This window comes from Oncorhynchus clarkii, chromosome 5 (genome assembly GCF_045791955.1).
Source record: "Oncorhynchus clarkii lewisi isolate Uvic-CL-2024 chromosome 5, UVic_Ocla_1.0, whole genome shotgun sequence".
NCBI classification, from domain to species: Eukaryota; Metazoa; Chordata; class Actinopteri; order Salmoniformes; family Salmonidae; genus Oncorhynchus; species Oncorhynchus clarkii.
This window is the reverse complement of record NC_092151.1, coordinates 21388918-21413859: the sequence shown is the minus strand read 5'-3', so window position 1 is coordinate 21413859 and position 24942 is coordinate 21388918. Positions and strand designations below refer to the sequence as shown.

At 41.3% G+C, this 24942-nt stretch overlaps 1 protein-coding gene across 1 annotated transcript; it reads left to right on the top strand.

The window, feature by feature from the left end:
* Positions 1 to 9665: 9665 nt before the first annotated feature.
* LOC139409893 (neuropeptide Y receptor type 1-like) lies at positions 9666 to 21538 on the top strand. The gene is made up of 5 exons (XM_071155296.1): positions 9666 to 10055; positions 10209 to 10450; positions 12349 to 12495; positions 13033 to 13249; positions 21323 to 21538. Exons 1-5 carry the CDS (start codon positions 9747 to 9749, stop codon positions 21536 to 21538), a joined length of 1131 nt encoding a protein of 376 aa, XP_071011397.1. The 5' UTR covers positions 9666 to 9746.
* The last annotated feature ends 3404 nt before the right edge of the window (positions 21539 to 24942 follow it).

The following is a 24942-nucleotide window of genomic DNA, read 5'->3' as shown; positions in this document are numbered from 1 at the left end:
TTGGACAGACCTCAGCGTGGGAGCCTCTTGTTTTAGTTTCTGTCTGTAGGCAGGGATCAACAAAATGGAGTCGTGGTCAGCTTTTCCGAAAGGGGGGCGGGGCAGGGCCTTATATGCGTCGCGGAAGTTAGAGTAACAATGATCCAAGGTCTTTCCACCCCTGGTTGCGCAATCGATATGCTGATAAAATTTAGGGAGTCTTAATAACAGAAATATCAAATGTACATATGTATTCAGATCCTTTACTCAGTACTTTGGTGAAGCACGTTTGGCAGCGATTACAGCATCGAGTCTTCTTGGGTATGACGCTACAAGCTTGGCACACTTGTATTTGGGGAGTTCTTCTCTGCAGATCCTCTCAATCTCTGTCAGGTTGGATGGGGAGCGTTGCTGCACAGCTATTTTCAGGTCTCTCCAGAGATTTTTGATCGGGCTCTGGCTGGGCCACTTAAAGACATTCAGAGACTTTTCCCGAAGCCACTCCTGCTTTGTCTTGGCTGTGTGCTTAGGGTCGTTGTCCTGTTGGACAGTGAATCTTCGACCCAGTCTGAGGTCTTGAACGCTCTGGAGCTGGTTTTCATCAAAGATATTTATGTACTTTGCTCCGTTAATCTTTCCCTCGATCCTGACTATTCTCCCCACAGCATGATGCTGCCACCACCATGCTTCACCGTAGGGATAGTGCCAGGTTTCCTCCAGATGTGACGCTTGGCATTCAGGCCAAAGAGTTTACTCTTGGTTTCATCAGACACGAGAATATTGTTTCTCATGTTCTGAGTTTTATGTGCAAACTCCAAGCAGGCTGTCATGTGCCTTTTACTGAGGAGTGGCTTCCGTCTGACCACTCTACCATAAAGGCCTGATTGGTGGAGTACTGCAGAGATGGTTGTCCTTCTGGAAGGTTCTCCCATCTCCACAGAGGAACTCTAGAGCTCTGTCAGAGTGACCATCGGGTTCTTGGTCACTTCCCTGACCAAGGCTCTTTTCCCCCGATTACTCAGTTTAGCCAGGCAGCCAGCTCTAGGAAGAGTCTTGGTGATTCCAAACTTCTTCCATTTAAGAATGATGGAGGCCACTGTGTTTTTGAAGACCTTCAATGCTGCAGAAAATATTTGTTACCCTTCTCTAGATATGGGTCTCGACACAATCCTGTCATGGAACTCTACAGACAATTCCTTTGACCTCATGGCTTGGTTTTTGTTCTGACATGCACTGTCAACTCTGGGACCTTATATAGACAGGTGTGTGCCTTTCCAAATCATGTCCAATCAATTGAATGTACCACAGGTGGACTCCAATAAAGTTCATCTCAAGGTTGATCAATGGAAACAGGATGCACCTGAGCTTAATTTCAAGTCTCATAGCAAAGGGTCTGAATACTTAAGTAAATTAGGTATTTCAGTATTTATTTATTTTTTTTTGCAATAATTGCTACAAAAATATTTTCACTTTGTCATTATGGGGTATTTTGTGTAGATTGCTGAGGATTTCTATTTATTTAATCCATTTTAGAATAAGGCTGTAACGTAACAAAATGTGGAAAAAGTCAAGGCGTCTGAATACTTTCTGATGGCACTGTATATATTGTTACATTGCAACATGTAATTTTAAATGGATTTTATTAGGATTTCATGTAATGGACATACACAAAATAGTCCAAATTGGTGAAGTGAAAAAAATTAACTATGGAAAAGAGGTGCATGCATATGTATTCACCCCCTTTGCTATGAAGCCCCTAAATAAGAGCTGGTGCAACTAATTTCCTTCAGAAGTCACATAATTAGTTAAATGAAATGAACCTTTGTGCAATCTAAGTGTCACATGATCTGTCACATAATCTCAAAGTATACAGTTGAAGTCGGAAGTTTACATACACTTAAGATGAGTTTTTTTCAACCCCTCCCAAAGTTTCTTGTTAATAAACTATAGTTTTGGCAAGTCGGTTAGGACCTCTACTTTGTGCATGACACAAGTAATTTTTCCAACAATTGTTTACAGACAGATTATTTCACTTATGATTCACTGTATCACAATTTCAGTGGGTCCAACATTTGCATACACTAAGCTGACTATGCCTTTAAACAGCTTGGAAAATTCCAACAAAATATGTCATGGCTTTAGAATCTTCTGATAGGCTAATTGACATCATTTGAGTCAATTGGAGGTGTACCTGTGGATGCATTTCAAGGCCAACCTTCAAACTCAGTGCCTCTTTGCTTGACATCATTGGAAAATCAAATGAAATCAGCCATGACCTCAGAAAAAAACATTGTAGACCTCCACAAGTCTGGATCATCCTTGGGAGTATTTCCAAATGCCTGAAGGTACCACATTCATCTGTACAAACAAAGGTACGCAAGTATAAACACCATGGAACCACGCAGCCTTCATACCGCTCAGGAAGGAGACCCGTTCTTTCTCCTGGAGATGAACGCACTTTGGTGCGGAAAGTGCAAATCGGTCCCAGAACAATAGCAAAGGACCATGTGAAGATGCTGGAGGAAACCGGTACAAAAGTATCTATATCCACAGTAAAACGAGTCCTATATCGACACAATCTAAAAGGCCGCTCAGCAAGGAAGAAGTCACTGCTCCAAAACCACCATAAAAAAGCCAGACTACGGTTTGCAACTGCACATGGGGACAAAGATCGCACTTTTTGGAGAAATGTCCTCTACAAAGTATTGAGATTGGGGGGATGAATAGTTATGCACGCTCAAGTTTTCAGTTGTTTTGTCTTATTTCTTGTTTGTTTCACAATAAAAACAAATATTTTGCATCTTCAAAGTGGTAGGCATGTTGTGTAAATCAAATGATTCAAATCCCGCAAAAACGAAATTTAAATTCCACGCTGTATGGCAACAAAATAGGAAAATTATTAAGGGGGTGAATACTTTTGTAAGCCACTATATGTGTATGTATTATTTGTAGTGTTGTACAGCTAAACAGGAGGCAGTATTTTTAGACCTAACTGAAATGTACATATATGGCTGTGTCATTAGGACTTTGGAGATTGATTTATTAAACATTCAACTTATTTAATTTGAACTATTCCAGATGGCAAAGCTAAACGGGGAGAAGATGGGGGGGTAAAAAGACTGATTGAATCCTGAAAAAGTGACTTATTACTGTGAGAAGGTTTTTGTTAATCGATTGCAAATAAGTATTTGACAGTGTACTGTTTTGTCAAGATACAGTTTAAAAAAGAATATAACTTATAAATGACTCATGGCAGAAAGAATGGTGAATATTATTGTAGACACTGACATGGCTTAAAGGGATACTTTGAATTTCGTGATGTAGGTTGTTTTTCTACCTACCCAGAGTCTGACAAACTCATGGGAACCATTTTTATGTCTCTGCGTGTTTTGAGATGATTAAAGTTAGTATATTGTTAGCTTAGCGCAATTTCTTGAGGTCTTTCACAGTAGCCGCCTCCTCTCAAAAACAGGGAAATAGACTTTCTAACTATTCCAAAGCTGGGTGGTTGGTAATTTATAGTCTTATAAAGTTATACACAGTAAGCAATATTTTACAAATGTGTTAATTTTACTGATAATCAAAAGAGACAAGATTCTATCCACTTCCTCAATCTCTGTCCTGTTGGCGTATGATGCTGCAATCTATATATCTGTCTCATGGCGTCGGTACGCGTACTAGCAGCGCCATTGCGACAGAAGCAATATTGCTATCAGCTGGCCGCTGTACCAGGAGACTTCCAGCATTTGTGCTAAACTAACGATATGCTAACTTCAACAATTTCCAAACTGCACGTGGAGACACAAAAATGGTATTCGTTAGTTTGTCTGACCTGGATCTCGAAATCTCGCAGTATCCCTTTAAAAATGAATACCCCATAACAGGGTTGAGGTCAATTTCTATTCAACAAATTGAAGATGTTAAAGGGATGGTTCACTTTTTTACACCTTTATAGTCAGATGGCTAAGAAAAAAACTATATGCTTTACGGGGGCAATTAGTGGCTATTTAAACAACTCTGAACCATAGATTACAGTTTTTCCTGGCCCATGGACTACTTTCAGGGTAGGGAACCATCTGACTGACTATAAGGTGTAAAAAAGTGAACTATCCCTTTTAACATCTTCAATTTGTTGAATAGAAATTGACCTCAACCCTGTTATGGGGTTCTCTTAATTGAATATTGCAAATAAGGCATTAATGGTCAATGATGTCTTATTCAACAGAATCTGATTAGCTTTTCACATAAAGGTTTTTTCATTTATTATATATATGTTTTATTTACGACCCCAACCCCTAACTGTTCTATGTGCTCTTTATCTTCTAGTTGTTGCTTTCACCCTACAAATGCTGTCATTAAGCGCTTCCCGGGTGCAACAAAAGGACAAGTGGGAACGGCTTACAACTGTAAAATGCCTGAATTAAGAAGCAATGAGAGAAACAAATAAAATGAATAGGATTAAATTAAGTTTAGTGTTTTGTGTTTGTTCTAATGTTTTATTACCATGATTACAAGTATCACTGAAATAATGCTTCTATTACATATACACTATATATAAAAAAGTATGTGGACACCCCTTCAAAGGAGTGGATTTGGCTATTTCAGCCACAGCCTTTGCTGACAGGTGTATAAAATTGAGCACCCAGCCATGCAATCTCCATAAGGAACATTGTACTGCCAATGGCAGTAGAAGAGCTCAGTGACTTTTAACGTGACACCGTCATAGGATGCCACCTTTCCAACAAGTCAGTTCGTCAAATGTATGCCCTGCTAGAGCTGCCCCAGTTAAATGTAAGTGCTGTTATTGTGAAGTGGAAAGGTTTGGGAGCAACAACAGCTCAGCCGCAAAGTGGTAGGCCACACAAGCTCACAGAACGAGACCGCCGAGTGCGGAAGCCGTAGCGTGTAAAAATCATCTGTCCTTGGTTGCAACACCCATTAACGAGTTCCAAAACTGCATCTGGAAGCAATGTTAGCACAATAACTGTTCGTCGAGAGCTTTATGAAATGGGTTTCCATGGCCGAGCAGCCACACACAAGCCTAAGATCACCTTCCTCAATGCCAAGCATTGGCTGGAGTGGTGTAAAGCTCGCCGCCATTGGACTCTGGAGCAGTGAACAAAAATTCTCTGGTATGATGTCATGCTTCACCATCTGGCAGTCCGACAGACAAATCTGGGTTTGGCGGATGCCAGGAGAATGCTACCTACCCCAATACATAGTGCCAACTGTAAAGCTTGTTGGAGGAGAAATATTGGCCTTTGGCTGTTTTTCATGGTTCTGGCTAGGCCCTTTAGTTCCAGTGAAGGGAAATCTTAACGCTGCAGTTTACAATGACATTCTAGACAATTCTGTGCTTCCAACTTTGTGGCAACAGTTTGGGGAAGGCCCTTTCTTGTTTCTGCATTAAAATGCCCCGTGCACAAAGTTAGGTCCATGCAGAAATGGTTTGTCAACCCCATCAAACACCTTTGGGATAAATTGGAACGCTGACTATGAGCCAGGCCTAATCTCCCAACATCAGTGCCCAACCTCACTAATGGTCTTGTGGCTAAATGGAAGCAAATCCCTGCAGCAATGTTCCAGCATCTAGTGGAAAGCCTTCCCAGAAGATTGGAGGCTATTATAGCAGCAAAGGGGGAACCAACTCCATATTATTGTCCATGATGTTTGACAAGCAGGTGTACACATACTCTTGTACATGTAGTGTATGTTAACACATATTGTTAACATGTATTGTGACATACAGTACCAGTCAAAAGTTTGGACATACCTACTCATTCAAGGGTTTTTCTTTATTTTTACAGTTTTCTACATTGTAAAATAGTAGTGAAGTCTTCAAAACTATAAAATAACACATATGGAATCATGTAGTAACCAAAAAAGTTGCCACCCTTTGCCTTGATGATAGCTTTGCACACTCTTAACCGGCTTCATGAGGTATTTACCTGGAATGCTTTTCCAATCATCTTGAAGGAGTTCACACATGCTGAGCACTTGTTGGCTGCTTTTCCTTCACTCTTCGGTCCAACTCATTCGAGGAGGATAGAGAGGGAAGGAGAGGAGAAAAGGGGGAGGGGAGGAGAGAGGAAGGAGAAGAGGGGAGGGAGGAGAGGAAGAAAAATTATGTTTATCCCAGAAGGGAGTTGTGAGAGATGATGGATATTTGCTTGATTAATGTATTCCGTTGAGTAAATGATATCCACTCAACCCTCACCCCCCGCACACACACACATACGCTAGCAGAGGAGATTTGGTATTCTACCCTTTTAGAGAAAACACTGTGTCCTATACACTAGAAAGCCTGTGGAGACACAAATGTTAGCGTGTATGTGAGTTAGTTGTTTATCCCAGCAGGGAGTTTGAGGTGATGGATGGAGGATATTTGCTTCATTATTGTCTTCTGTTGAATACATTTTTTCCACTGAGTGACTCAACATCCCTCCCCAAACACACTCATACAGATTTCGTTTTCATGCTGCTCATCAATCCCTACCTGCTGCTCTAATAGAGTACCACAGTATGAGTCATAATACCCATAAAACCTAGTGGTCAAACAGGGAAATGGTTCCAATTAGTTTTTCCACCATTCATTTTTCCCATAGGGGATTTTAGAAACACTTAAAATAAGCACTGTGTTTCGTGTAGGCTTACCCTGGCGTGAGGGTTTGATAATCATGTAATTCTCTCTAGGACAATGACTTTTATCAATATATTCGCCTGTATTTAAAAAATGAATAATGCCATGCTAATTTGCTGCTAATGTGGCTATCATGAAGACCTACAAATGCCATGACGATCTGGGCGAGACTGACGTATCGAAGCAAATGTAAGACTCTCTGGATTAGTTATGTAATGTTAGCTAAATTTAGTAACAAATAAATTGGCTACATTTCTTTAAATTTGACAATTCTGTCAACTGTCTTGTGCAAGTTTTAAATTGATCCAGTACCTGTTAGCAAAAGTATCATTTAGAGATGAAGTGCAGGACCTTGCAGGGATTTGTAGGTTAGCATGATGTCTACTTTGATGCTGATATTAAATGTTAATCACAAATAACCAGTCGCTTTCATAACGAGTTAGGGCAGAAGCGGTTAACTCATTAAGAAAGCGACTGGTCATTTGTGAGCAACATTCATAACACAGTAAAATGGCCCAGTGGAGACTAGCAAAACAGAAGAGAGAGAGTTTTTCCGGATTAATGATATTGATATCTGTCGGTGGCAATGAGCTGGTGTCATAAGCATGATGTATTGTCTTTCAGAGTGGTTTTACTAAACAGCTTAGTCAAACCAGGACACCACTGGCCTGAGGAAGAGAGCAGAGTATGAACCAGATAAATTGGGAGGGAGGAACGTTCACTCTTTTGTGTGTGCGTGCAGGTGTGTGAGTGCACATTCTTATGTGTGTTTGTATGCGCCCAAGCATGCGTATGTGTGTGTGTGTCTGCATGTGTGTCTTTGCACATGCTTGTGTGTTTGTGTGCATCCAAGCATGAATGTGTGTGTTATTCACAGTCAGTCTGTGTCTGGGAGCGCGTTGGTATTTTTAGAGAGGCCAGGGCTTTCAGACATCCCTGTCTGCTGCCAGATCAGAGAATATTACAGTCTATCTCTGTTCTACTATATATACTCTCTGTTGTCTAGCTATAGTTATACTGTTGTATATTCTACTACAACTGTCTAGACTAATATAATGAATCACACACACACATTCACACACAATTATTTGAGGGTCACATTAAGCAATTTGTCTCTAATGTTTAATCTCGTCAGAGGAGCCAGTAATATTCTGTAAGACGGCTGTATAATCACACTATTAACTTGAGGGCAGTGTGTCGGAGTCTGTGTCTGTGTTTCAATGTCTGTGTTTGTTCCCAGTCTCTCTCTAGTCTCCCTCACCTCTCCTTCTTTCATGTGTGTTTGTTTCCCATCCTAATTGGCAGTGTATTGCTGATTGCTTGACTACACACCGCATCTGAGCTGCACTCCCCCTCTCATGCAAATGAGACAGAAATCTACTCACATTTTTTCTGTTACTGTAACAGGTTTTGTTTTAGTTTGTGTTTTTATGTGTGTGTATATGTGTGCTTGTGTGTATATTTGTGTGTCTGTTTTTTTGTTTTTGTGTGTGTGTGTGTGTGTGTGTGTGCAACCTGCTGGGAAAAAAACATGAAGCAAAGTTCTGAGGAAGAAATTATGAGATGGTTATACTGGTGTGAGGAAGAGAGAGACAGAGATAGAATGAGAGACTAAGAGAAAGACATTTGTAATGTCTTTATTCTTTTGAAACTTCTGTATGTTTACTGTTCATTTGTATTGTTTATTTAACTTTAGTATATTATCTACCTCACTTGCTTTGGCAATGTTAACACATGTTTCCCATGCCAATAGAGCCCCTTGAATTTAATTTAATTTAATTGAAAGAGAGAGAGAAGCTGTAGTAATTGTCACAGAGAGCTGCGTTCCTGAAGGAAGAGAGACAGATATAATTACATCCACCTCTCCTCTAATATCTTTCCTTGAGCTCTTCAACACTGGCTAGAGATTTTCTGAATACTTAGTGGACATTTTAATATTTCGTGGACAATGAAAGCCTTTCCACCCTCTTCGTATCTTCTTTTCTCTCTACTTATTAGTTCTTCCCCTCTTCTCTCTTTAATATCTTCTCTTTCTACTTATTAGTTTTCCCCCTTTTCTCGCTTTAATATCTTCTCTGTTTAATATTGTCACGCCCTGATCTGTTTCACCTGTCCCTGTGATTGTCTCCACCCCCTCCAGGTGTCGCTTATTTTCCCCAGTGTATTTAGCCCTGTGTTTCCTGTCTCTCTGTGCCAGTTCGTCTTGTATGTTTCCAAGTCAACCAGTGGTTTCCCGGTCTCCTTTTTGCATTCTCCTTTTTCTAGTCCTCCCGGTTTTGACCCTTGCCTGTTTCTGGACTTTGTACCCGCATGCCTGATCATTCTGCCTGCCTTGACCATGAGCCTTTTCTGCCACTCTGTACCTCCTTGACTCTGATCTGGTTTTGCCTGTCCAAGACCATTCTCTTGCCTACTCCTTTGGATTATTAAACATTGTAAGACTCCAACTAGCTGCCTCGTGTCTGCATTTGAGTCTCGCCTTGTGCCTTGATAAATATATTCTCTCTACTTATTAGTTCTCCCTCTCTTCTCTCTTTTTCTGTTCTCAACTTCTCCCCTCTTCATTTTTCTAATCTTCTCCCTTCTCATACCTTCTCTGTCATCTAAATTATGTTCCCGCTTTTCTTTTTTCTAATTTCTTTTTTATGATCCTCTTGTCCTCTCTTCTAATCTCATTTTCTCTTCTGTTCTGTCTTTTCACATTTTCTCTCATCTTCTGGACGTATATCTTCTAAGTTGTATTCACTTTTCCTCCACTCCCTCTATTCACGAGCTTTTCTTACAGATTCTCTTATATTATACAGTAGATAGACTGAGATTATTTTCTATTCTCTTCCCTGTTTTACAGATAGACTTTGCTCCTCCTGAGCCAAACCAATCATATTGTCTCCATCAGACTGAGGGCTCAACCACTGAGTGATTAGCAGACTCGGAGAGACAATCACAGCGACTCTAACATCTTGACGACCAATCAGCCAACTGAGGAGGGTATAGAAGGACTAGAACTGCCTGATTACCCAGTCACCCTGTCCCCTCTACACCCCCTTTAGCTGCCGCTAGCCCCCCATCAACTCCCAGGCTCTACCAGTAAGCTCCCTCTAACAGCCCCCAAAACGCTTCTTCCACCATGACCAATAACAGTAGCTCCTCTGGCGTCTGGGAGAACTCTGATTGGTCAGAGTCAGCCCAGTGTCCACCCTCGGTGAGTGGAGCCACCTTCCTCATCGTGGCCTACAGCACGGTGATCGCAGTAGGGTTGCTAGGCAATGTGGGCCTGGTTTTCATCATCGGGCGGCAGAAGGAACTGCATAATGTCACCAACATTCTAATCGCCAACTTGTCCTGCTCCGACATCTTGATGTGTGTGGTGTGTTTACCTGTCACCGTCATCTACACTCTGATGGACCGCTGGGTACTGGGGGAGGCACTCTGCAAGGTGAGAACACAGACTTTTCTTAAAGAAATAAAAATCCTTGTTCAGAGTTCCTGTATCTTTGTTTGATAACCTTGCCGTGTTTGTTTGTGTCCATAATGTGCCCTTTTCTCCTCCCTCTCTTGTCCCTTATTTATCTCCTCTCTTCTCCATCAGGTCACTCCGTTTGTACAGTGTGTGTCAGTGACGGTGTCTATTTTCTCCCTGGTTTTGATTGCGTTGGAGCGCCATCAGTTGATCCTGCACCCTACTGGCTGGTCCCCATCAGCAGGCCACTCCTACCTGGCCGTAGGTCTCACCTGGTTGGTCGCCTGCTTCATATCACTCCCGTTCCTGTCCTACAACATTCTGACCGACAACCCCTTCCAGAACCTCACGCTGCCTGCCAACCCCTTCAGGTGAGTCCGTGTGTGTGTGGGTGTGTTCATAAATTCACTCTGATACTCTGATTTCAGAGCACTCTCGTCTGAGTGTGCCAGAGCGCAGAACAACTGATGAATTTACGAACGCTCTCTTTGTCTATCATTCTCTCCCTTCCTCTCTCTCTCTCTCGCTCTCCTTCTCCCCCCCCCCCCCCTCAATTCAATTCAAGGGCTTTATTGGCATGGGAAACATGTTTACATTACCAAACCAAGTGAAATGGATAATAAACAAAAGTGAAATAAACAATAAAAAAAATGTACAGTAAACATTACACTCACAAAAGTCCCAGAAGAATGACATTTCAAATGTAATTTTATGTGCAAATAGTTAAAGTACAAAAGGGAAAATAAATAAACATTAAATATGGGTTGTATTTACAATGGTGTTTGTTATTCAATAGTTTTTTTGTGGCAACAGGTTGCAAATTTTGCTGCTGTGATGACACACTGTGATATTTCACCCAGTAGATATGGGAGTTTATCAAAATTGGGTTTGATTTCAAATTTTTTGCGGATCTGTGTAGTCTGAGGGAAATATGTATCTCTAATATGGTCATACATTTGGCAGGAATTTGGAAGTGCAGCTCAGTTTCCACCTAATTTTGTGGGCAGTGTGCACATAGCCTGTCTTTTCTTGAGAGCCAGGTCTGCCTACGACGGCATTTCTCAATAGCAAGGCTATTCTCACTGAGTCTGTACATAGTCAAAGCTTTCCTTAACTTTTTTAGGATAGGGGGCAGCATTCGGAATTTTGGATGAAAAGCATGCCCAAAGTAAACTGCCTGCTACTCAAGCCCAGAAGCTAGGATATGCAAATAATTGGATATATTTGGATAGAAAACACACTAAAGTTTCCAAAACTGTTAAAATAATGTCTGTGAGTATAACAGAACTGAAATGGCAGGTGAAAACATGAGGAAAATCCATCCAGGATTTATTTTGAAATGGGTGTTTTTCCATTGAAAGCCTATCCACCATAGAAATGGTTGGGACCCAGATTGCGTTCCATATGGCTTCTACTAGCCATGAACAGTCTTTAGACATTGTTTCAGGCCTTTATTCTGAAAAATTAGGGAGAATTAGCCGTTTCAATGAGAGGCCAGTGGAAAGTCCCCAACCTGTTTGGTGCGCCTTTCGTTGTTTTTCTTTCTTTTATATAGACGACGCTATTGTCCGGTTGAAATATTATAGATTATTTAGGCTAAAACAACCTGAGGGTTGATTATAAACATCATTCTACATGTTTCTATGAACTTTACGGATACTATTTGGAATTTGTCTGCCTCTTGTGACCGCATTTGAGCCATTGGATTACTGAACAAAATGCGCCAACAAAATGGAGGTTATTGGATATAAAGAGGGACTTTATCGAACAAAAGGAACATTTATTGTGTAACTGGGAGTCTTGTGAGTGCAACCATACGAAGATCATCAAAGGTAAGTGATTAATTTTATTGCTATTTCTGAATTTCGTGACTAATCTACTTGGTTGCTAACTGTTTAATGTTTTGTGTGCTGAGCGCTGTCCTCAGATAATGGCATGGTTTGCTTTCGCCGTAAAGCCTTTTTGAAATCTGACACGGCAGCTGGATTAACAACAAGTAAAGCTTTATTTTGATGTATTGCACTTGTGATTTCATGAAAGTATAATATTTATAGTAATTTGAATTTGGAGCTCTGCAATTTCACTGGAAGTTGTCGAGGTGATCCACTGATCCATGAATTACGTTTGGTCTCTCTCCCTCTCTCTTGCTCTCTTTCACTCTCATTCTTTCCCTCCCTCTCTCTCTCTTGCTATCCTTCTCTCCCGCTCTCTCTCTCTCTCTCCCTCCCTCGCTCTCTCTCTCTCTCCCTCCCTCGCTCTCTCTCCTCAGAGACCATGTGATCTGTTTGGAGAAATGGCCGACTGAAAGACACCGACTGGCCTACACCACCTCCCTGCTGCTGTTCCAGTACTGCCTCCCTCTGCTACTAGTGCTGCTCTGCTACCTCCGCATATTCCTACGCCTACGTCGACGCAGGTGACACACACATGCGCACCCACACACACACACACACACACACACACACATGCACACTCACGCCAGCACACACACACATGCACTCATGCATGCTCGCAAGCACAGACAGACACACACACACACACACACGACAGTCAAAGAATTGTCAGATTAATGAGTTAGTGAATAGTCAATAATAGTATGCCTACTCAGATGCAGGTAATACATCAGGACAGGAGTCAATGAATGGTAGTCAATGAGTGGCCAATGATGAATAGGTGAATAAAAGAAATGAATGAATGGAGTAATAGTCTAAGGATCATCAAAGAGGATAGACAATGAACAGTTAATGAATAAATAGAAATGTTAATGAAATTATTAAGTACCTGGTAAAGTATGGTTAAATCCCATCCATTTAGTCCATTCCGGTGGCCACCCATTGATCAAACAAAATTACAACAGATACACATTAAACAGACTAAGAAAACAGAAACAAAAGTAACTGGAAAAGTGTGGAATACTGTAAATCCCATCCTTTCCTGTGTTTTTCCCCTCCAGGGACGTGGTGGAGCGGAGCCGGAAGGCCCGAGGAGCCCAGAGGATCAATGCTATGTTGGCGGCCATCGTTGCCGCCTTCGCCCTCTGCTGGCTGCCGCTCAACGTGTTCAACACGATATTCGACTGGGACCACCAGGCGCTGCCCGCCTGCCAGCATGATGCGGTGTTCTCAGCCTGCCACCTCACCGCCATGGCCTCTACATGTGTCAACCCTGTGGTGAGTGGAGTTTAGTTTAGGTTATTAGTATCCACATTCGCTCCTGCACATGCAGCAGCTACTCTATCTGGGGTCCACATAAAACGTACAAATATGACAAAGTGCAGAACAGTTATAGACAAGGACATTAAATATAATTAATAATAACAAATAAACATAAACAAATAAAAATAAATAAGAGTTATAAATTGGATAGACACTAAGAGAACAAAAATATTATTTACACACTATTCATATATACATATTCATATTATTGTATACAGTTAAATGAGATATTTAGAAAGAGGAGAGGCTCTGTGAAACAATGTTGTTTTTTTATCCGTTTTTTTTAAAGCTAAATGTGCTTTTTGCCTGAGTAACGTCTGGTGGCAGAGCATTCCATGATGACATGGCTCTATACATAACTGAGCGATGTATTAAATCTGTTTTGGGTTTGGGTACAGTGGAGAAACCCATAGTAGTGTGTCTGGTGGGTTATGTACAGTACCAGTCAAAAGTTTGGACACACCTACTCATTCAACAGTTTCTTTATTTGTACTATTTTCTACATTGTGGAATAGTAGTGAAGACATCAACACTTTGAAATAACACATATGGAATCATGTAGTAACCAAAAAAATGGTTAAACAAATCAAAACATATTTTTTATGAGATTCTTCAAAGTATCCACCGTTTGCCTTGATGACAGCGTTGCACACTCTTGGCATTCTCTCAACCAACTTCATTGAGTAGTCACCTGGAATGCGTTTCAATTAACCTCACTGGGGTATGTGGGACGCTAGCGTCAACAGCCAGTGAAACTGCAGGGCGCCAAATTCAAAACAGAAATCCCATAATCCCAGTATTTTACAACATTTATAAAGATACTCTTGTTGTAAATCCAGCCACAGTGTCCGATTTTAAAAAGGCTTTATGACGAAAGCACACCAAACGATTGTTAGGTCAGAGCCAAGTCACAGAAAAACAGCCATTTTTCCAGCCAAAGAGAGGAGTCACAAAAAGCAGAAAGAGATATGACACTCATAGGACTTCATGTTACACAATACATGTAGGTTTTGTTCGGTAAAGTTCATATTTATATCCAAAAATCTGAGTTTACATTGGCGCTTTATGTTCAGTAGTTCCAAAACATCCAGTGATTTTGCAGAGAGCCACATCAATTTACAGAAATACTCAAAATAACATTGCTAAACGATACAACTGTTATGCATGGAATTTTAGATCCACTTCTCCTTAATGCAACCGCTGTGTCAGATTTCTAAAAAACTTTACGGAAAAAGCACACCATGCAATAATCTGAGTACAGCGCTCAGAGACCAAAACAACCCAAACAGATATCCGCCATGTTGTGTAGTCAGAAATATAATTATAAATATTCACTTACCTTTGATGATCTTCATCAGAATGCACTCCCAGGAATCCCAGTTCCACAATAAATGTTTGTTTTGTACGATAATGTCCATCATTTATGTCCAAATACCTCCTTTTTGTTCGCGCGTTTAGCCCAGTAATCAAAATTCATGAGGCGCGATCACTAGGTGCAGACAAAGTCAACAAGTTCCATTACAGTCTGTAGAAACATGTCAAACGATGTATCGAATCAATCTTTAGGATGTTAACATAAATCTTCAATAATGTTCCAACCGGAGAATTCCTTTGTCTGTAGAATTGCAATGGAACGCAAGCTAACTATCACGCGTGGTCAGCTCATGTCTCTCTGGCAGACCTCTGACTCAATCCCCTCTCATTCGCCCCCACTTCACAGTAGAAGCCTCAAACAAGGTTCTAAAGACTGACATCTAGTGGAAGCCTTAGGAAGTGCAATATGACCCCATAGACACTGTGTATTCGATAGGCAATGAGTTGAAAAACTACAAATCTCTGATTTGCCACTTCCTGGTTGGATTTTTTTGGCAGGTTTTTGCCTGCCATGTGAGTTCTGTTATACTCTAGCTTTTATGGCTGAGTAGCAGGCAGTTTAATTTGGGCACGCTTTTCATCCAAAATTCCCAATGCTGCCCCCTACCCTAGTGAAGTTAACAGGTGTGCCTTGTTAATTTGTGGAATTTCTTTCCTTCTTAATGTGTTTCAGCCTATCAGTTGTGTTGTGACAAGGTAGGGAAGGTACACATAAGATAGCCCTATTTGGTAAAAGAACAAGTCCATATTATGGCAAGAAGAGCTCAAATAAGCAAAAAGAAAACAACAGTTCATCATTACTTTAAGACATGAAGGTCAGTCAATGCGGAACATTTCATGAACTTTGAAAGTGTCTTAACCTCTCTGGGATGTGGGACGCTAGCGTCCAGTGAATAAAGCCAGTGAAAATGCAGAGCGCCAAATTCAAATAAATTACTATAAAAATCAAACTTTCATGAAATCACACACGCAAGATAACAAATTAAAGCTACACTTGTTGTGAATCCAGCCAACATGTCAGATTTCAAAAAGGCTTTTCGGCGAAAGCAAACGATGCTATTATCTGAGGATAGCACCATAGTAAACAAAGCGAGAGAAGCATATTTCAACCCTGCAGGCGCGACACAAAACACAGAAATAAAAATGTAATTCATGCCTTACCTTTGATGAGCTTCTTTTGTTGGCACTCCAATATGTCCCATAAACATCAAATGGTCCTTTTGTTTCGATTAATTCCATCGATATATATCCAAAATGTCAATTTATTTGGCGCGTTTGATCCAGAAAAAGACCGGTTCCAACTTGCGCAACGTAATTACAAAATATCTCAAAAGTTACCTGTAAACTTTACCAAAACATTTCAAACTACTTTTGTAATACAATTTTAGGTATTTTTTAACGTACATAATCGATAAAATTGAAGACGGGATGATCTGTGTTCAATACAGGAGGAAAACAAACTGTAGCTAGCTTTCTGGTCACGCGCCTCTAACAGTACACTTCAAGTTACCCTCGTTCAAGATGGCCGTACTTCATTACACAAAGGAAAAACCTCAACCAATTTCTAAAGACTGTTGACATCCAGTGGAAGCGATAGGAATTGGATTCCCAATGAAAACCCATTGAAAAGAGTGACCTAAAAAAAACAATCTGAATGGTTTGTCCTCGGTTTCGCCTGCTACATAAGTTATACTCACAGACATGATTCAAACAGTTTTAGAAACTTCAGAGTGATTTCTATCCAAATCTACTAATAATATGCATATCTTATCTTCTGGGGATGAGTAGCAGGCTGTTGAATTTGGGCATGCATTTCATCCGGACATGAAAATACTGCCCCCTGTCACCAAGAAGTTAAAGTGCAGTCGCAAAAACCATCAAGCGATATGATGAAACTGGCTGTCACGAGGACCGCCACAGGAAAGGAATAGTTAGCTCTGCTGCAGAGGATAAGTTCATTAGAGTTAACTGCACCTCAGATTGCAGCCCAAATAAATGCTTCAGAGTTCATGTAACAGACACATCTCAAAATCAACTGTTCAGAGGAGACTGCGTGAATCAGGCCTTCATGGTTGAATTGCTGCAAAGAAACCACTACTAAAGGACACCAAAAGGACTGTTGGAAAAGCATTTCTCATGAAGCTAGTTGAGAGAATGCCAAGAGTGTGCAAAGCTGTCATCAAGGCAAAGGGTGGTTATTTGAAGAATCTCAAATATAAAATATATTTTGATTTGTTTATCACTTTAGTTACTACATGATTCCATGTGTTATTTCATAGCTTTGATGTCTTCACTATTATTCTACAATGTAGAAAATAGTAACAATTAAGAAAAACCCTTGAATGAGTATGTGTGTCCAAAATGTTGACTGGTACTCTGTCTGTTTGAAGTGAATGCAAATAGATTATACAAGTGGTTAGGCATTTAACACAAAAATGTGTCTTAAAAAGACTAGAAGAGAAGCAGTCTCCTCAACTCAACCGTGAAAGACTGTCATGCATTTTGTTGATGTTAGTTCTCTGTGTGCAGTTATTAAGGGAAAGGCGTGCTGCTTTGTTTTGTGACAGCTGCAGCTTTGCTAGGTCTGTCTTTGCTACACCGGACTATATTACCAGACAGTAATCAAGATGGGACAAGATCAAAGCCTGAACAATAGTACAGATCAACAGGAGTCTCTGGGCGGAGTGTGGGAGTCTCTGGGCGGAGTGTGGGAGTCTCTGGGCGGAGTGTGGGAGTTTCTGGGTGGAGTGCTGGGCTCTCTGGGTTATATGTGAGTGTCTCTCTGGGCGGAGTGCTGACTTCTCTTGGTGGAGGGCTCTCTGGGTGTGATGTTCTTATTTGCTGGCTTCCCATAGGCCGGATGCTCTTAGTCTTTCTTTGCGTATTGGCCATGTACTTTAGCACCTTTGCTAAGACGTTTGCACATCACCAGTTTAGGTGGACATGGTCTTGCATGAGGTAATGGTGTCCTCTGTTCTTCAGGTCCTTTTTTACTTCTAAAAGCTCTTCTCATCTCCTCCTTGATCTCCTCTACTTTTCTCATTGTCACGGTCTTCATTTTTTATTTTACCTTTATTTAACCAGGTAGGCTAGTTGAGAACAAGTTCTCATTTGCAACTGTGACCTGGCCAAGATAAAGCATAGCAGTTCGACACATACAACACAGAGTTACACATGGAATAAACAAAGGTACAATCAATAATACAGTAGGAAAATCTAAATACAGCATGTGCAAATGAGGTAGGATAAGAGAGGTAAGGCAATACATCCGCCATGGTGGCAAAGTAATTACAATATAGCAATTAAACACTGGAGTGGTAGGATGTGCAGAGGATGAATGTGCAAGTAGAGATACTGGGGTGCAAAAGGAGCAAGATAAATAAATACAGTATGGGGCTGAGGTAGATTGGATGGGCTATTTACAGATGAGCTATGTACAGGTGCAGTGATATGTGAGCTACTCTGACAGCTGGTACTTTAAGCTAGTGAAGGAGGTAGGAGTCTCCAGCTTCAGAGATTTTTGCAGTTCGTTCCAGTCATTGACAGCAGAGAACTGGAAGGAGAAGCGGCCAAAGGAAGAATTGGCTTTGGGGATGACCAGTGAGATATACCTACTGGAGCGCGTGCTACGGGTGGGTGCTGCTATGGTGAACAGTGAGCTGAGATAAGGCAGGGCTTTACCTAGCAGAGACGTGTAGATAACCTGGAGCCAGTGGGTTTGGCGATGAGTATGAAGCGAGGGCCAGCCAACAAGAGAGCATACAGGTTGCAGTGGTGGGTAGTATATGGGGCTTTGGTGGGAAAACGGATGGCACTGTGATAGACTGCATCCAATGTGTTGAGTAGAGTGTTGGAAGCTATTTTGTCAGTAGTGATGCTGGACAGGCCGTCAGGTGCGGGCAGCGATCGGTTGAAGAGCATGCATTTAGTTTTACTTGCATTTAAGAGCAGTTGGAGGCCACGGAAGGAGTGTTGTATGGCATTGAAGCTCATCTGGAGGTTAGTTAACACAGTGTCCAACGAAGGGCCAGAGGTATACAGAATGGTGTTGTCTGCATAAGAGGTGGATCAAAGAATCACCAGCAGCGAGAGCGACATCATTGATGTATACAAAGAAGAGTCGGCCCAAGAATTGAACCCTTTGAAGAGGGGGATGACCGTGGCAGCTTTACAATCTATGGGAATCTCAGACGATACGAAAGAGAGGTTGAGTAGGCTAGTATAGGGGTTGCATCAATTTTGGCAGATCATTTTAGAAAGAGAGGGTCCAGATTGTCTAGCCCGGCTGATTTGTAGAGGTCCAGATTTGGCAGCTTTTTCAGAACATCAGTTATCTGGATTTGGGTGAAGGAGAAGTGGGAGAGGTTTGGGCAAGTTGCTGTGGGGAGTGCACTTTTCATGACTGTGCTAGCAGCCACTTGATTGACTGCTATCTAGCAACCAACCGGATCATTAAGCTAGCCAAGACCAACAACACAAACAGACTAGACTATAAAGCTACAAGTAGTGAGTAGAGTTACAGACTATACAGCTACAAGTAGTGAGTAGCTGTATAGTCTGTTTGTAACTCTACAAGTATTGAGGTAGAGTTACAAACAGACTATACAGCTACAAGTAGTGAGTAGAGTTACAAATGGACTGTACTAAACAAGTTAAATGTCTTACTTTGATGAAATGTTTTAGCCTAGTTGGACACAGCGCCCCAAAATTTCCCACTTTGCCACACCGAATAGCCTGAATCCAGAGGGCTCTTCTCACAGGCTATATTTCCCTATGTGGGAGCATTGCGAACCATAGGTCGGGATTTTTGACTTGGCTACATGTAACGGATTTCCTCCTCTTCGTCTGAGGAGGAGTAAGGATCGGACCAAAGCACAGCGTGGTAAGTGTTCATGATGATGTTTAATTAAAACTCAGAACACTAAACAATAAATGACAACATGAATTTACAAAAACCGAAACAGTACGGTTTTTGGAAACAAACACCCACAAACCAAAAGTGAAACCCAGGCTACCTAAGTATGATTCTCAATCAGAGACCACTAACGACACCTGCCTCTGATTGAGAACCATACCGAACACAAAAACCAACATAGAAAAACAAACAGACTGCCCACACCAACTCACGCCCTGACCATACTAAAACAAAGAATAAAATAACAGAACTATGGTCAGAACGTGACAACATGCACATTGAACAACAGCAACTTTTCTGCATGTTTTATTATTTCTGTATAACAAAAAAAAATCGACAACAGAGTTGCCCCTTTTAAAATGGGGGTCAATAGGAAAGACTGTTGGTTTGTGGGTGTGGTCGAGGGGTAGTCATTATTAACTGAGTAACGACTGGGACTATTGCTGATAGTTCCATTGTTATTGTTTTGTTTGAATTGTTTTGGTTTGAAATGCCTGTTTAAAAATCAACAAGCCAGGTGCAGATTTCCTGGGCCCAGATTCACAAAACCTTAAGAAGAAATGTCTTCTTAACTACCATTTTTTCCTGAACTATAGACTTACGAAGAAAGTTAAGCAAAGTTGATATTCCTCAAAAAGGTTATTGGAAATGTTCTTGCGCTATTTCTTATGTTTCTCCTTAAGCAAAAAGTTTATTGAAGGTTATTGAAAATAACGTTTTTTAGATTTGTTCTTAATTCCAAGATAGCTAAACCCTTGTCTTAAACTCAGGGTAGTGAGAGAATACAGTCATGAAAGCAATTGAACATGTTTAATTCACACAGACTTCATCTGAAAGTTTCAGTATTGATTATTTTAAACCCAGAACATGTTTTAGAATAGTAATCTCAGTAGGAAATATGCTAACATGATTGCCATTGCTAGCTAGATAGCTAGCTAAATCAGTTGCCTAGCAACAAACATCTTAAGAAGATTCATAATTGGATATTTGAGAAGTTTGTAAGAAAATTAAATCTTGAGATATTGTTGAGGAATTGCACTTACGAACTATTTCTTTTTTCTTAAGAAGCTTCTCTACTGAGTAACCAATTTGTTTGCAGTTGTTTACATTCCAAAAAATGAATGCTTTAGAATCCATGTATCACCTCTCTTTCTCTGCTATTTTCTCAACTCTTTTGTGCAAGGGGCACTTGTTCCTTTGTATCTCTATTCTAGGGTCCTGGGCCTGTGGTTGGCTCTCTTTTTTACACATTTGGTCCAGTTTTGATTGTAGTTTCCCGGTTAAAAGCAGGACACAAGATGCCGTGTCCTTGTTCTTGCTCTTGAAAAGCATGTCTTCCCTCTGTCCCAACAGTCCGGAAAGTTGAGAGCAGTAGTGAGAGTGGTAGTGCTAGTTACCTTCCTCTCTTTCCCAGAAGGTTAGGGTTAGGGTAGCGATAGTGAGAGGGGTAGCTGAGTGATGTGGAAGTGCTAGCTGCCTTCCTCGCTCTCCCAGAAGATTTACAGAGGCACTGGGAGAATTCCTCAAGAAAAGCCTGAAAGGGTTGAGTGGGGTAGAGAGGGGTGGAGTGGAATTAAATCAAATCTAATTTAACTGAACTGAATGAACTGAACTGAATTTAAATTAACTTAACTCAACTCAACTGTATTGAATAAAATGTTGGAAATGTAAATGTCATTACAAACATATTAAGGTGCTGGTGCTCTGCATTTAAACTTTGTCTACACACACACACACAGGTGTACGGTTTCCTGAACAGTAACTTCCAGAGGGAGTTGAAGGCCCAGCTGCAGCGCTGCCACTGTGGATTGGGGGCGCCAGAGAGCTACGAGAATTTCCCACTCTCCACCGTTGGCAGCGAGGGGATCACCAAGATGTCGATGCTGAACCGGGCAGGGTCAATGAGCATCGCGCCACCGCCACGGACTGAGCCCAGTGTTAACATATGCAGCTAACAGCTAGCCGACAGAGCTAGGGGCTAATGCTAATGGCTAAGAGCTAATGGACATTGTGTAGTGTGTACAGCTGTCAGACACGATGTAAACAACAAGGGTAAAGTTCATATCAAGCAAGCAGCTAACAGACAGAACGCCCCAATGGACAGAACTAATAGGAGAGCCGCTAACGCTAATAGAGAGAGAGAAAGTGGAACTAAGCAGCTGGACTGACTGTCAAAGACAGAGCTGGTTGGCCCCAGTCTCCATAGAGATCGGTCGATTTCTGAATTCCTACAAAGCATCGCAGGCCCTACAGAGTATACAGAATGCACTTCGCTAAAAGCAAACAAACAGATCCATACAGCTAATCGACAGAGCAGCTCATGGACAGATTGCACACATGCAGCTACGCTAGGTAGCAAACATCTGGAGAGACTGCAGCAGAGAGACTGACAGAACCAGGGACTCGTGGGCTCTGTTTCAATGGTGATGTATTTCTGAGCTCATTCAGCTTGTCCCCAGAAAAACTGCCTTCACCAGATATTGACATCATCCTGGGGTGTTAAGCTGTTGTCAAGCCAGGCAGAAAGATGGACAGACTGTCAGTCAGACAGTCAATTCTGAACTCAGGGATGCCTTGAGATCAAATCAAAATCAAATCAAATTTGATTGACCACATACTCATATTTTGCAGATGTTATCACAGTTGCAGCGAAATGCTTATATTTGGTACTCCATCAGTGCAGTAATACCTAACAATGCAAAACAAAAGACACAAATCCCTTAAAATGAATAAAGAGAGAAATGTAGAAATATCAGAGCCATGGTCAACGATCAGAATGTACATACATTGCCGTTCAAAGGTTTTAGAACACCTACTCATTCAAGGCTTTTTCTTTATTTTTACAATTTTCTACATTGTAGAATAATAGTAAAGACATCAAAACTATGAAATAACACATGGAATCATGTAGTAACCAAAAAAGTGTTAAACAAAGCAAAATATATTTTATATTTGAGATTCTTCAAATAACCACCCTTTGCCTTGATGACAGCTTTGCACACTCAGGGCATTCTCTCAACCAGCTTCATCCAACCGTCTTGAAGGAGTTCCCACATATGCTGAGCACTTGTTGGCTGCTTTTCCTTCACTCTTTCCTTCACTCCAACTCATCCCAAACCATCTCAATTGGGTTGAGGTCAGGTGATTGTGGAGGCCAGGTCATCTGATGCAGCTCTCCATCACTCTCATTCTTGGTAAAATAGCCTTTACACAGCCTGGAGGTGTGTTTTGGGTCATTGTCCTGTTGAAAACAAATGATAGTCCCACTAAGCGCAAATCAGATGGGATGGCGTATAGCTGCAGAATGCTGTGGTAGCCATGCTGGTTAAGTGTGCCTTGAATTTGAAATAAATCACTGACAGTGTCACCAGCAAAGGACCCCAACACCATCACACTTCTTGCATGCTTCACTGTGAGAACCACACATGCTGAGATCATCCGTTCACCTACTCTGCGTCTCACAAAGACACGGCGGTTGGAACCATAAATCTCAATTTTGGACAGATTTCCACCGGTCTAATGTCCATTGCTTGTGTTTCTTGGCCAAAGCAAGTCTCTTCTTATTATTGGTGTCCTTTAGTAGTGGTTTCCTTGCAGCAATTTAACCATAAAGGCCAGATTCACACAGTCCCCTCTGAACAGTTGATGTTGAGATGTGTCTGTTACTTGAACTCTTTGAAGCATTTATTCCAGCTGCAATCTGAAGTGCAGTTATTTGCCGATTTCTGAGACTGGTAACTCTAACAAACGTATCCTCTGCAGCAGAGGTAACTCTGGATCTTCCTTTCCTGTGGCGGTCCTCAAGAGAGACAGTTTCATCATAGCGCTTGATGGTCCCAAGCTCCAAGCTCCTGAGTGGCACAGTGGTCTAGGGCACTGCATCTCAGTGCTAGAGGCGTCATTACAGACCCTGGTTCGAGTACAGACTATATCACAACCGGCCGTGATAGGGCGGTGTACAATTGGCCCAGCATCGTCCGGGTTAGGATTTGGCCTGGGTAGGCTGTCATTGTAAATAAGAATTTGTTCTTGACTGACTTGATTTTTGCGACTGCACTTGAAGAAACTTACAAAGTTCTTGACATTTTCCGGATTGACTGACCTTCATGTCTTTAAGTAATGATGGACTGTCATTTCTCTTTGCTTATTTGAGCTGTACTTGCCATAATATGGACTTGGTATTTTACCAAACAGGGCTATCTTCTGTATACCAACCCTACCTTGTCACAACATAACTGATTGGCTCAAACACATTAAGAAGGAAAGACATTTCACAAATGAACTTTTAACAAGTCAGACCTGTTAATTGAAATGCATTCCAGGTGACTACCTCATGGAGCTGGTTGAGAGAATACCAAGAGTGTGCAAAGCTGTCATCAAGGCAAACTGTGGCTACTTTGAAGAATCTCAAATATAAAACTTATTTGGATTTGTTTAACACTTTTTTGGGTTACTACATGATTCCATATGTGCTATTTCAAAGTTTTGATGTCTTCACTATTATTCTGCAATGTAGAAAATAGTAAAAAAATTAAGAAAAAGCCTTGAATGGGTAGGCGTGTCCAAACATTTTGACTGGTACTGTATATAGTGTGTGTATATATATATATAAAATGGTGTGTATAGGCAGTATGAACAGTATATGAATAGAAAAGGTATGTACAGCAGTAGTTATATAGAATGAGCCTTGACAGGAATACAGTATACATATGAAGTGTGTAAAACATTATGTAAACATTTTTAAAGTGACCAGTGTTCAGTGACTATATACATAGGGCAGCAGTCTCTAAAGTGCAGGGTAGACAACCTGGTGGCTCTCAATTGAGTATCTGTAGAAGTTTGAAGGTCTTAAAGGCCAAGACAAATTCATTCAGCCTCCTGAGGTTGAAGAGGCTCTGTTTCACCACACTGTCTGTGTGAAGGGACCATTTCAGGTTGTCAGGGATGTGCATGCAATTCAACTTGAAGCTTATATGACAGCTGTCTCTCTAACGTCAGAATAACCCTGTTGGCACTGACAGCCCTTCCTCTCAGTCACTGTCTCTCTGTGACAACAGTAGAAAAATCTATAAGCTATTCACCAATCAGAGATCAGTCTGAAATACGCTGATACTTCTGTCAGAGAGAGAGTGGGATAGATTGAGGCCGAGCGAGAGAGAGGGAGAGAGAGAGAACTTGAGAGACAGAAAAAGAGCGAGAGACAGAATGACACAGAAAGAGAGAGGGGGGGAAGATTGAGACCAAGCGAGAGAGACAGACAGAGAGGAATAAGGACACCATGGAGTGCAGGTGGGTGCTGGGTGTCCAGCAGTGAGCCAGGGGCTAGACGGTGACTGGCAGCTGTGTCTGGCTGGAGAGG